This window comes from Sinocyclocheilus rhinocerous, unplaced genomic scaffold (assembly GCF_001515625.1).
Source record: "Sinocyclocheilus rhinocerous isolate Xijiao unplaced genomic scaffold, SAMN03320098_v1.1 scaffold6041, whole genome shotgun sequence".
In the NCBI taxonomy this organism is placed as follows: domain Eukaryota; kingdom Metazoa; phylum Chordata; class Actinopteri; order Cypriniformes; family Cyprinidae; genus Sinocyclocheilus; species Sinocyclocheilus rhinocerous.
In genome coordinates, this window is record NW_015641428.1 from 5,665 (window position 1) to 19,703 (window position 14,039).

At 40.8% G+C, this 14,039-nt stretch overlaps 1 protein-coding gene across 1 annotated transcript; it reads right to left on the bottom strand.

The window, feature by feature from the left end:
• Positions 1 to 229: 229 nt before the first annotated feature.
• On the bottom strand, positions 230 to 8,911 carry LOC107754856 (zinc finger protein basonuclin-2). Its single transcript, XM_016571461.1, has 5 exons — positions 8,520 to 8,911; positions 6,289 to 6,391; positions 5,118 to 5,353; positions 2,773 to 4,499; positions 230 to 2,578 (listed from the first exon to the last, which is right to left on the bottom strand). Exons 1-5 carry the CDS (start codon positions 8,526 to 8,528, stop codon positions 1,984 to 1,986), a joined length of 2,670 nt encoding a protein of 889 aa, XP_016426947.1. The 5' UTR covers positions 8,529 to 8,911; the 3' UTR covers positions 230 to 1,983.
• Positions 8,912 to 14,039: the final 5,128 nt, after the last annotated feature.

Consider the following 14,039-nt stretch of genomic DNA (forward strand, 5'->3'; position numbering starts at 1 on the left):
TGTATGTTGCTTTAGATGAAAAAGGTTTGCAAAATACATAAATGTTTAGTCAACGAGGTCGCAGCATTTTCTCAAATGTCTGAGAAACTTGTCTGATGTCAGGCTAAGAAACACAGACCTTGTCAAATTTAAGATTGTGAATGTTATGTTTGTCATTACATTACTGTCAAATCACACTTGGCTCAGAAAAGAACAAAGAAAAAAAAGTATATTTTATTTCTTCCCCCTGCTTGACTATATGTATATGTATAAAAGTAAACATTTACTGATAATGTTAACACAAATAAATGATTGTGGGTTAGATTGGTATTAGAATCCTGACAACCCTTCTCATCACATTTCAGCGTACACTTCTGGTGGTGGGGAGGGGGCAGGTTACAAAATATTTTACACATGAAACAAAGCTAAAAGAATAAACGTCCACAGGTTTGTGTGTGTTTGTGGGAGCCTCATCGCTCGACCAGTGTAAGACTCGATTTGTTCAGCTCTGATTCACAGACAGCTTTATGTGCATCAGTATGTCCTCATCTGCTGTCCTAAGCTTAAGTCTTCACTGGTATAATCCTTTGACTGTACTAATATTAAACATATTATAGAGCAATATCACTTTAAACTGATGAAAATGTGTTAGAAAACTGAATCTTAACTGAATCTTTCATATGTGTGCATTACAGCATTCACAAAGACCCTGGTGTGTCCATGTGTGTAGTCTGACGCTTCTGTTGTTCATGCTGCTTTACACCGTCCTGGATTAAGAATCTTTGGTCTCCACATGAATAACAACTATAGCAATATAGCTGAAAGCAGCAATGAAGGAGCCAAGCACAACAGTGGCAAGTCAATTCAATAGGACATTGTTTAAGTGTTATTTAAGCGTCAAAATGACTGAGACGCAAATAATTCATATTTAAATAACTAAGACAATGAGACAGATTTCACGACAAGAAGACAGTGTTAAGACAAAGTGAATCCTGCCAAATAAACATTATCACAAAAATGTGGTACTATGCCGCATGGTTGAACAGTTACAAGCAAAAGAAAAGTGAAGATTTAACTGTTTGATGCTATAAAGTTTAAGAGACATAAGCAAAATTTGGTCCAGGGACGTCACAGAATCCCCCAACACAAGAAGAATATGAAAATGATCCAACACTGCAGGTGCTTGGCCCCTGAAAATAAAATGTACACACAATAACTTACTCAACAGGACCACAACAGTCTCTTTAAACAGCATATTGATTGAAACAGCAACACAATCTATCAACTTCACTGAATCTTTTGTGATAAAAACAAATCTGAACAGCAAGCAAACACAAATATACTACCAGAAAATTAATTGCAGCACATGATAACGTGAGTCCTGCACCTTCAAACAGCTCGTGGTCCTCATCACTCTCTCACCAGCACTCGGTAGTGCTCACTCACTCTTTCTAACAGTCACTCTCTCATTTGCTGTCGACTCTGTCATGCAGTGTCAATGTTCTGTCTCTATCTCATGCTGAGGAGGGATGTGTCCCCTCAATGAATAAGTGCAGAGAAGGAAAACAAGACATGATTGTTATGTGGCTTTGGATAAAGAGTGAGGGGCTTAACATACTGTATAACAGCAGTGATTGTTTTAAGGATCTCTCAAGGTGATTAAAATGATTCTGTATGTGGTTTCTCATGTGACTCATGTGGAGAGCATCTCTGTCTCTTCGATCTTTTGCTCTGTCATTTCTTCAGTCATTTTCTAGGCATCTGTCCTGCTCTTAAAAATCAATAAATATAAGGAATGTTTGTCAAGTAGATATTACATTAGAGATGAAAAACATATCTCAACATTAAAAAGGTAAATGACATTGGGTTTATTATAAATATGAGTGTGTCCTTCCAGTTGTGCTTGATTGTGCAGTGCAAAGAGCGGAGTGCTATTGAACCCAAATTGTTAGAAGTAAATCTTTGACTATGTATATTTAAGAGATATGGCTCTGAGTGTGTGCCCTACTCTTGATTCAGGGAGGTATTCATCGCAAGGTCACGGTGTAGATTTGGATTCTGACTGTGTCTGTTGCGGCTCCGAACAGAGGAGAATGTAGTGTCACACCCTGGAACTTTGCACTTGTGAAGAAGGCGAAGGTGCACCGTTTTGTAATGAGCCCTGAATGTGCCTTTGTTGCTGTAAACTTTCTGACAGAGATGGCAGATGATGGGCGACGAGCCGTTCGTCTGCTGACTGAGGCAAGGTGGAGACGCGGCCGCTCCAATGCTCAGCCCATCGCAGCTCTCTTCACTGTCCTCTAGAGGGAGCCCTTTCTCACTGCCCACGTCTGAGTCCCAGGACGAATGGGCGCTTCCTCTGGTACTCAGGTCCAGCACCGCTTCATTCTGCACAGCGCCCTCTACTGGCTCAGATGCTCTCTCCAGCGATTTACTCATGGGGAAGACGAGGCCCGTACGGTGACTCTCTTTGAGGATGACAAACATCTGGCTGAGGGGCTCTTTGTGAGGGAAGTCTGGATGCTCTCTGCGGAGAGAAGATGTTCCTGAATGATCTTTGGTCAACAGCCTGTGGTGCAGATTCAGGTTTGCACTGTGTCTAGAGAATTAAAAGCAAAAATGTTTGAAGAGAAAACAACATGCTTTTGTTTTTAACTATTTTGCATGTATTAAGGCAATCCTCAAACTCTTAGTCCTAATACAACAACACAAAAACTGTCATGTGCTTTTAAAAAACTGCTTGGTGTAATGTATTACACACACATTCATTTCCCTCAAGCTTAACCATTTTACCTGTCTCTGCTGCGACGGGACGGAAAAGCAGCATTGCAGCCATCCACAGTGCAAATGTGCATCTCCTTTAAGTGCACGTTTCGATAATGCATTTTGACACTGTAAGGGTTTTTAAATGTCTTACTGCAGATCTCACACGGGTGCGCCTGCTCGTCTTTATCATCTGGACATAGGGTCTCTGGGTCACTGCAGCTGTCTGCAAAGTTTTCACTGCTGTGTGTGAAATGGGCCGGTCGGTGGCCACAGGGCTGGTCTGGCAGCGAACTGCATGCTGGTTCGTCACATTTTGATGACTCCCTTTCTTTCTCATCATTCTGTTTAGTGTGAAAGAAAGAAGTAGATGACAGTGAGACAATACGACTGTCCCCCTGAGTCAGTTTGTCCCATTCTGTGTCCTGTGAGTCGGGGCCGAATCGAAAGCCACAGTCCACAGGTTCGTCCCCCATGCTGCTAACATCGCACTTTTCTGTGTCTGTACAGCGGCTAAGGGCTGGAGTCTCCTCCTCGGACACACCCTCCGCCGCCAGCTCGTCCTTCTCGATTTTGATAGGCATGCTGGACTTTCTAGACTTCTTCTTGGGCACCGGCTCCGAGCCGGTCTGCATGTGACTGGTGCTCATGGGCACCGAGGAAGACAGAAGCGGGAGAGAGGGCAGGCTGCCTGGCGTATGAGCCAGCTCGGCCGGGGTCACCAGGCTCCGATAAAAGGGAAGCACGGGCTGCACAGTCTTTAGATTGGGAAAGAGGATGCCACTCTGGCTCATGCTGGATAAAGAGCCATGGAGCTTGTGCTCTGAGTTGCGGATGATGAAACTTGAGACGGTCCTGCTCTCTGAGATGGCAGCAAAGTCTCTCTTCTCACCCTCGGCTCCATCCTCCTGCCTTGGGCTCAGACCACCCCGCAGGTCCTTGTCACGATTATTGCGGTTAATGGGCATGTGCAGCCGCGGGTTCGGGTTCGCACTGTGCCTGTTCCGACTGCGTAAGGAGCTGAAGACCATGTTGCAGCCCTCGATGGTGCACTTGTGTTTGATCTTCAGATGAACGGCGTTGTAGTGTATCTTCAGAGTGCCTTTGTCGTAGAAGGTCTTCTCGCAAGCGCTGCAGAACACACGGCCCTTCTTCAAGGATCCGATCCTCTCTGCACACCGCACCTTGTTCTCAGGAGACATGTGTGTGATTTCAGAAGTGTTGGAGGGCGTGCAAGGTGAGGAGGGAGAGGAGTTTCCACTCATGTTAAACTCTTCTGACTCCATCTTTGGAGATTCGGTGTCCAGCAGCACCTCTGCTATCATGGGGCCGGAGTCAAACGGGCCAGCGCCATCAAGGCTCACTTCGGACGTCTCATGTCTCGTCTGTGCCTCCTGGTGGCTAGAATCGGTACTGGAGCTAAGCAATGGTGCCGGAACAGAATTCAGCAGTTGCAGTGGCAGCATGAGGGCCATACTGTTGACTAGTGTTTCAAAATGGTGACCGTTACTGCAACTGGGTGCTTCTGCTTTAGCCGGCAGCCGCACAGAGCGCTGCATACTGCTTTCGATGAAGCTGCGGATGTCAGAATTGGTCCTTGTGGTTGGAACTACGACTGCCTGTCCCTCCTTATCCTGCAGCGCCATGAGCTCCACGATGGACTTGGTCTCTCCGAAGCGCAGGAATTGCTGCAGCGTAAGGATCTCCTCTTCAAAGGTCATTATGGCCCAGCGGTCCAATACCTTACCGGCCACATCCTAGACACATACACACAAGGAATATCATTTGCATTATGAATTCTAAACTAACAAATGTTCTACACTTGGGCCCTAAAATACTCCATAACTTCTGACAGATTGACAGAGTTACTAAATAACAAGTCATCCATACATCTAATGCATGTGGACTTGAGAGGTCTAATTACTGCAGCAGAGCGATTCATTCTGGAGCGTACTTTTTCTTCATTTAGATGATGCGGGTTTCCCTGTCGAAGTAGGAGGGGAGGGGAGAGATCAGAGGGGAGTCATGCAAGTCTTTCAGTCTGCCTGTAATTACTCTTGAGTGCCAGCAGGCTTTGAAAGTCATGCAGCAGCTTCATGCTGTAACCAAAATAAATATTTCATCATACAACATTCATCTGGAGGTCTGAAGAGGCTTTAACTTTACATTCTCCACTAGAGGAACTACCATGAATTTAATTCAACCACCTGAATACTTGATAAGCAAATAGAACGAAGAAATCTCAGTGGCTCACCGCTGGATTTTTAAGGAAAAATGTGACAAAACTGTAATTATCCATCTCAAATTGAAGTGTGTTTTTCTGCATGTCAGGTCAGTGTGAGTCAAGTAAAAGGATCAGATCGACAGCAGCTCACCTGAAGGACGTAACCGCGGATGTAGTCCTGGAGAGTCCAGTCCAGTGCATTTAAGATCTGAATAACCTCCTCCTGCTTAAGGACACTGAAGAGTCGGTCCAGCAAGATCTTAAGACGCACTGGAATCGCCTGAGTCCCATAAAGCATCAGACTACAGAGGTCAAACACCACATTGGAGTGAACAATCTCCACCTGGCTTCCTTGGTACATGTGATGAACCTTCAGCTTACTCAGAGCTACAATTCAGCAAAACAGACACTGGTTTACATGCAGAAATCAGCAAAGCATCTCTATATGTTTTATGAAAGCATTTCTGTCATTCATATCTGAATGTGTGTATCTGTTGTTGTTGTTGTTTTTTTTAAGTGACTTTACGTGTGCATTTTTATACATTTTAAAAGAATTCTTCATGTTGCATATGCATTGTAATAAAAGTGTGCTTTAATAGATTTGCTTTTGTGGATGAGAATTTACAGACAATATTGTAAATGTAAAACAACGATTACAACAAAAAAGAAAGGCAATATTAATTTAGACTGATTTAGTATTAAAAGATTTATTTGTTTATTTGTATTTATTCATATTTTATTATACCAATTGAAAGAATGTTGATTATCACCACAAAAAAAATTTCTGACTTGTCCCTCTTTTTCTTTAAAGAAAAGCATAAAAACAAAGGAGGCATTTACTATGGAAATAAATGTGGGAAAAATTTTTCAGGATTTAAAAGCAGAAATGTGAAGCTTATTTTATAAAAGCACTTAAATTCTTATGTTGAAAGTTGTGTTATCTGAGCTCATAATTTTGATGGTTGTTGTAGGCATTAAATTGTCATGGAAACCAGTTTGTAACATTGGATTTAAATCTTCACAAAAAAGGTTAGTAAGCATTTTTCCCCAAAATAAAATCATCTTAACATGCACTGTCTTGTCGATATAATTATGCTTCATTCAGTGTAACACAAATTTTTTAAAGAAAACATCAACATAATTAATCAATTGAGCTTAACTTGAATTGAACCCAGAATACTCATTTAAAGTGCCGTTCAATAGGAGAAGAGACAGAGAGTCGAAAGAGAGAGAAACAGACAACTGTTAAGAGTGTTAAATGTGGTCTGAAGTTGTGTGAATGTTTGTGTGAAATGTAATATTGTTTAGAATGTGAAACTCACCATGGGCGACCCAGCCGTGCCTGCAGTGCTCACAGAGACGCTGCCTCAGTTTACCAGGTTTGAAACTGTCACAGTTACAGTTTACCACCGTGCAGCAAATAGCCTGTCAAACACACACAGTAATAATGTCACTGAGCTTTAATACAGTCCACGTATTTATTCATCACAAATAGCCCATCTTCTATCCGATATGCAAAGTTTCATACATTCACTTTTAAATACGCTTGTGTGTGTGTGTGTGTGTGTATGTGTGTATACATATATATATATATACGTAAGTATCTATATAGAGAGACACACACACACACACACTGTATTTTTCTCATGCTGGAGAATAAACATGATCATCAGTTTTTCGTAGCTTTTTCGTAGCTCCAGTGCTTCTGTTAAACCAAAAGAGAGACACCAGATATAGACTCATTTTCAAATCCATGTCCAGTTTTTAATTCAACTTTTTTTACTGTTATGATGATAATGAATTAATGATGATTTTCTATCAAATCAGAGACTAAATAAAGAAGCAAAATTCAAGCATTTTTCTAGAGTTTTAGACTGGATCTCACCGTACATTCATATAGAAAATAAATAAATAATATAAAGTATTCCTCTGGGCACAAAACATACAGTGAGATAGTGTAAATTCATATTAATTAATGTCACTTTAGCATAAATCAACAGCTCAAGTCTATATTGCGATAACACAAGGTAACAGCCAATATAACCGCATCATAACTATTTTTCCTCAAACCGTAACTATGAAAGACATTGGCACTTACACACACAAAGAGAGAGCGATCATTGAAACTGCACAAACCTCCCAATGTACTGTACATATTTATATCATGAGAGGCACTAGAAAGCACAAAACATCTTTCAAAATAAAATGATTTCATGCATTAGGTTACGTCAAAGAAACTTCTGGAGTGGTTAATTTCTGAATACATTTCAAATGTTTACTTATGCTGGCTTATTTGCTGTTCATTTTCTAAAGCTCTATCATTACTGTATTCATTTCATTCCTCTTTATGAAATACATGTGAGAATGTTTGTATTACATGGCATTTCAACAGTTTAATAATACAGCTTTATGGCTGACGGTGCGACTGTATCGTGAAATACATGACAACAATAATACAGCATATTATTTTGGATTTTATTGTTTAAGAAATAATTACATTTCTTAAAAATTATAACAATGTACTCTTTATTGATTGATTGATTATTAAAACAATTTTTTAACGATGTAAAATTTGTAAACTTTGAGACCAAAGATCACAAGTAAAATCATGACTGATACATTTTAAACCAGAATGTTACAAAATGTCAGACAAATATTAGTTTAGTAGGTTAAGTTAGTAGTTAGTTAGTTAACTTAAGTTAGTAGTTCTACTGGGACCACAAAAGCATAGAATTAAGATGTGCAAGTATATGAAGAGAGAAAAGCAGCAGCGTACAGTGAAAACAAGCGCAGCGGTGAATCTCAAACAGAAAGAGTTTGACTGTCAGATCTCACAAAACAGGCCTGTAGCAGCAAACAACAGTGACAGATCAACATGAGCTTAATGAAGTCAGCAAACACACACTCACACACACACACACACACAAAGCTTTCACGCCCCAAGGCCATTAACTGTGTTTGCCCGCCCAGAAACGGGGTCTTAGTCCTACTTTGAGACACTAACTCGTCACCATTAGCACAAAGACAGAGACAGGATTTGTTACAGCTGAGAAAAAGAACAATTTGACTCCTGTTGTCCCATTAACAAAAATCTTTCCGTGATTGTCTATAATGAATGTCTCTTTCACATTGGTCTTTAGATTAAACAAGCATTCCACACAAAAACATTACGGTAGAGAATTACTCCTGTCTTGAATTACATTCCAGTGGATAAGCAACAAACTCACACACTTGTGAAGACACATCACACCCATTTGAAGAGCACAATAAAGTTTCTCCTGAAAGATCTAGCTAGTAAATTGCTCTATTTAAAAAAATTAAAAAATAAAAAGGCTCTTAATAAATAAATTCATATTTATATGCACAGTTGAGCTTGTTTTTGTCACGCACACCAATAAACACACACACACAGTACAGAACAGCTCACAAAATAAGCAAGCTTTTAAAAAGTATATTTTTCTCACCATAATGGTGTGTGCACATAACTCACAATCCTCTTTTGTTCTTATTTAATTTATCTAAGAAAGACTCGAACTCAAACTAAACTTCTTACCTCAGACATGTTGATCAAACTGAAGTTTGCAGTGTTTCTGAGCAGTTTGCCATTCCAGCAGCTCCTGTCTGTACAAGTTCTACCTTCTACTGCGAGAGATCCATCACTCACAGTTCAGTCACACTCACCCACACAACACACACTTTCTCCTGCAATCGACAATCCCTGCTCTCGTCCGCAGGCCTGTGTGAGTGTGTGAGCGTGTCCAGGATGAGTGTGTGCTGGAACTGGGCGCTGGGGAGTGGAATGAGACCCTCCTACCCGTCGAACTCTCTGCCTCTCACCTTAGGAGATCTCTCTCTCTTTCACACACACACACACACACCTCCCCCACTGGGTGGTGGGCCAGTCCCCTCACAGCTGGCTGGAAGAGGGCATGACACGCGTCTCTTTTGACAGAGAGATTTGATCAAAAGGAATCACAAAGGCTGGAGGCTCCTAATGCAGTCAGGAGAGACTCTCTACCTCTGCTCTCTCTCTCTCCAGCAGTTTGAGTAATGCATTAAATCAATGCAGCCCGGCACAAGACACACTCAAGCACTGGATACTGGGTGTGTATGTGTGTGTGTGTGTGTGTGTGTGTGTGTGTGCTTTAACAGCCTCTGATCAATCCCAGCAACTTATGCTTTTGCTCACCAGAATCGTATATGTTTCATCCAATTCAATGTTTTCTTTGCAGTGATTCAGTTGTCACATATCTGCTTTAAATACGGGGGGGGGTCATTTCCAAAAAAATTCATGGTTGTATGTAAATCATTGGTTAGACAGGAGGACGTGAGGGATTTTTCACAGAAGCACTTGAATTCAAAAACAATTAATTAAATACACATTTCTAGTAATCGTGCCTCGAACGAATGACAATCAGTCCATGAAGTTTATATCTACTGAGCTGATGAACCGATATTACATTTGGTGCAGTCGCTTGACATTTTAATACACCAATTACAGAGCAGGTAAAAACATGCCGCGTTTAATCCATTACAGAGCAGGTTTTAACAGGTTTTTGCTTCTTTAACGCTCAGAAACAGATGACTGAGTGGGCATCTCCTCTCCTTAACTGCAAATTTACAACAAGCAAAATGGCATGAACTATTACTGTGTAACTAATATAGCTTGAAATATTCGGTTAAATCTGTATTACTTACAGGAGATCAAAGCTTTATTTGTAAGAGGCAAATTTTATGAAGTCACACATGGGAAGCCCTCAGTCGTGCAGCGAGACCCAGAGGACGCTTATCAAATCAACATGCAGAAATTGGCTGGATTGCAGTGCTGCTGTTTGTAAGAGCTTTTTTAAAGACAAAATTCGTTTTGCTGATCTTCTCCCTCAGGCTGTGGTCTGGAGTCGAGTTCGACGCTGAGCAGCGGCTCGTTCTGGCAGATTCCCTCCTGCGAACTCCATTTCACATGCAAACACAAATCGCTTCATCTACAACATACAGGGACATATGAGAGTTTTTTGACACACCAGCAGTTAAAATATAATTTAATTAATGCTTAGTATTGAACTGCACACATTTGATCTTGTGTGTAAACAAAAGGTAAGGTGAATATCCAAAGAGTTGAGCTGAAATAATGCACTTCTTGTGCTTGTTTTGTTCATGTACTCCTAGATGCTGCATGATGTGCTGTATGATTTTAGGCAAATATATCAAAGAATTTTATTGATCCCAGAGGGAAAAAATGGGATACCGTTAAACTGCATTGGCTGTTCATCTAAACATATTTGACACAATCAACTTAAATAACGTTCAAATTCTATAAACTAGGGATGCACCGATACCGAAGCTGATGTGCGCGAGCTGGTAAGCAAATCATGCTGAGTGGATTGAGCGCGAGTGGATTGAGCGCGCGGCGGCGCAGATGCGCGAGCTTGTCGAGTGAATATCCCTTTCTCACAGACATCACTGGAAAGTTTGTAGTTCGGTCGGATATGTCAAAAACAAGTAAGTCAAACAATGCACACGTTACTTAACGGTAGGGAGAGAGAGAGAGAGAGCACGCGCGCACTTCTGTTGTGTGATCTTTGATGTTCACTCACTTAGCACACACATCATTTGGATTAAAACGAAATTGTAAAAATAAAACCATTCATAGGGGCATTCACTATAAACATCATTTATTTTCAACCTTAGGCATACACGACTTTCTAGCGAAAGTGAATCTAGCAGCCTGTGTGAAATGCGCTAGACTCTACTATTCTGCATCAGTACAAACACGTGCAGGCGTTGCGCGTGTTTTGCTTGCTTGAGTGTTTCTGCATTATATGAGTGGCTTTGGAAAATAAATCGCTGCACGTTTCAGATGAAAAAAACGCGACTTCTATTTCTGAAAATATCACAGTTAGGAGATTTATAACGAGTGGTTCCCTGCATTATTACAGCAAAGCGCGTGATTACAGTACTAAGCCGCTGCTCTAATGCTATTAAATTAAAGATGATGTACCATAGAGCAAAAAAATGAACAGTAAAAGTAACAAAAACTTGTAAAATACATTTTAATGGGCATAATTAAGTGTGAAAATAACCGAAGGATATACAGTGAAACCAAAAATGATTCAGAGACCAGATATAATTTTTGATATTTTTTTACTAGTGGGTGCAGGACACTATAGTTCATTTATGTAAGTGAGGATAGCAAAATAAAGTAAACAGTTCATTTATGTAAAGTGAGGATAGCAAAATAAACTAAACTGTGATATATTATACCCAAAAATTCTTCATACAGTGGACTACCAGTAAAATTGATACAAATTTGGGACCGAAAATTATTCAGACAGAGTCTGGGAAAAAACTGAAGTTGAGGTTTGCATGAAGCTGGTTGACAGAATGCCCAGGAGACTACAGGCTGTCATTAAGGCTAAGGGTTGCCCGACAAAGTATTCATAGTTGTGTAAATACTGTCATACTAACAGCTGTCTGAATTATTTTGGTTGATTGTAATCTATTACATACCTTTCTATCAAAATTATCTAGCATTATCAAGATGAATTTGTTCTGACACAGTTTAACTCTGAGTTCTTGTCATGTTTTATTACCATTTTCTAACTAACATTATACATACTCTTTTGGTTTCTGTGCCCAATATTTTAAAAAATGCAATGAAAATATTGGTATCGGTACTCGGTATCGGTACTCGGTATCGGCAAGTACCAAAAATAAAAGTATCGGTATCGGGCGAGTACTGGAAAAAGTGGTATCGGTGCATCCCTACTATAAACCCATTTAAAATAAGGCAGTGCTGATCAAAAACACTGTGATATTATAATCGACTAATGAGAGTTTTTGGAAAAAAATGGAAAATAGTTTGTTGTCTCCGTTTCAGTTTTTTTTTAGTTTAGTTGTAAAGAGTTAAGATTACAGCTAAAATAAACCCTGTTTACACACATCGTTCATGCACAAACATTAAAGCAATGGTCCACCCAAAAATGCTCATTCTGTTATCATTTACTCCCCTTTACGTCGCTCCAAACTCGTATGACTTTCATTCTTCTGTGAATCACAAAAGGAAGCTATGTAATGAATATCTAATTTGGTGAATTCATTACAATGGCGAATTACAATTCATTACAATGTACATTTTAATTCATTTTAACTGGGTAATCATATCAGGTTGTTTTTCACTAAAACCACTCAGAGCACTTTGGAAGTGATCAGCAGACTGGATGGATGTTTTTGCTGATGCTCTTGGGTGCTTTTATTAAATGTTAAAACAAGCAATGATGTACTGCCATTGCCAAGAAGGAAGAATAAAGAAAGGTTTGGAACGACAACAGAGAGAGTAAATTATGACAGAAAACTGTCCTTTTAACCTGCCTAACTCTGCTGTACTAAACACTGAGACTCTCTCTCTCTCTCTCTCTATATATATATATATATATATATTAAAAATACATTGTCTGCTGCACAATTGTCATGATACAGTCAAAGCATTTCATAGATTATTGCAAAGAAATTACTTAAAATGACATTTCAGTGATTCTGTTAAATTCAATAAAGCATGACACATCTCTGTGGCACCAAACTCAATAAAACACGTTAAATAAGCTTTCCCTCATGCCACTGAAAGGATGAAAAGCCTTATAGTGCTTTAATGAGGATCATTTTAATCCAAAAAGGTATGAGTAAAAGCTGTGTGCCTGCAGAGAGTACTTCAAAAACACAGAGAGCAGCGAAGAGCAGCTTCTATCTCATAGTGGCTCTAAAAATACTGCCTTTGAACAAGCTGGAGGCCACGGCAGCCATGAGAAGTCCTCGTATTCAAATCCGACACCCATGCCACTTTCAGAGAGATGTTACGTCAGATGGTTGTGGAGGAGCTGTGTGACCTCTGACCTCTCTCTTCTCTGCACTCACAGAGGAGCAGGAACGAGCCCCGGGCGAAGCAAAGACAGATGTATGAAGAGGCAGAGCAAAGGTAAATGGGATAACGCTAAATCTGACCCTAACCCCAATCCAAACCCAAAGCCTGGAGTTTGCAGAACCGCAAACAGCTGTCAAGCCCAAAGTGACGACGAAACACTCAGTGTGTGCGTGGAATCAGGTCAGGACGCTACAGAGGATTAATAAAGTGCAGCAAATATCAGTTCCAGTCTGCAGCACGTGAGTGTGTGTGTGTGTGTGTGTGTGTGTGTGTGCGTGCGTGCACGTCTCATCGCCAGTCTGCTATTGATCAGTCCAGTCCACATTAAGGAGAGATGCTTTTATGATAATCTGCTGTTGTCCATGTAATAGCTACATTAGACACGCTGCCTGCACATCGGACACCTGTTTGGTCTCTTTAGAATTACCGTTTGCATTACAACACAGTTTAATGGCCTTTTAAAAGTGGGGGTGGGGGTGGAAAACTTTCCAGAAGTTAGAGAGCACTTCAAAAAGCCATCAGCAGATGAATGATGGCGAGAGAGATGGACCATCATCGTGAAGGTGGGACACACGCGCTGCCAAACGCTCGCTGACAATGCCTGCACTTCCTCTACTCCATATAATCTTATAATAAACATTTGCCTCTGAAAATGCAGCCGTCAGAGGACTTCTCACAAAACCAACTGAAACCGTGAGCTGTTACACACACATGTAACGTGTTTTATCCAGATAAAACAAAGAACAAGCAGAATAGAGGGAGTGACCGAGCGATACAGAGAAAGAGAAAGATAGAGAGCGAATGGAGGGATTGAAGCGACCACCTGGACTCCATCAGTTTCAGCAGCGTAAACATCTCCTACATTCCTGCTGCCACGCTGGCCTGAGGGGTCAGAGGTCATGATGACAAACGCATGACCCAGGAACCCTGTGAGGAGGAGAAGCTTCTGGAATCTTTCAGCAGGGGACGGCGTTCAGTATTACCAGCCAAACACTGCACACCCATCACCCAGCGGTCTGTCTGAACAGCATGAGAAACACTGACATTCCCATCACACACACACACACACACACACTCACACACACACACACTCAGACACACACACTCACACACACACACACACACACTCACACACACACACTCACACACTCTCACACA

Coding starts and splice junctions, on each gene's coding strand:
- LOC107754856 (XM_016571461.1), bottom strand. Junction 4,500..5,117: donor TCCGCGGTTACGTCCTTCAG/GTGAGCTGCTGT, acceptor GTATGTGTCTAG/GATGTGGCCGGTAAGGTATT. Junction 2,579..2,772: donor TCCCGTCGCAGCAGAGACAG/GTAAAATGGTTA, acceptor TTAATTCTCTAG/ACACAGTGCAAACCTGAATC.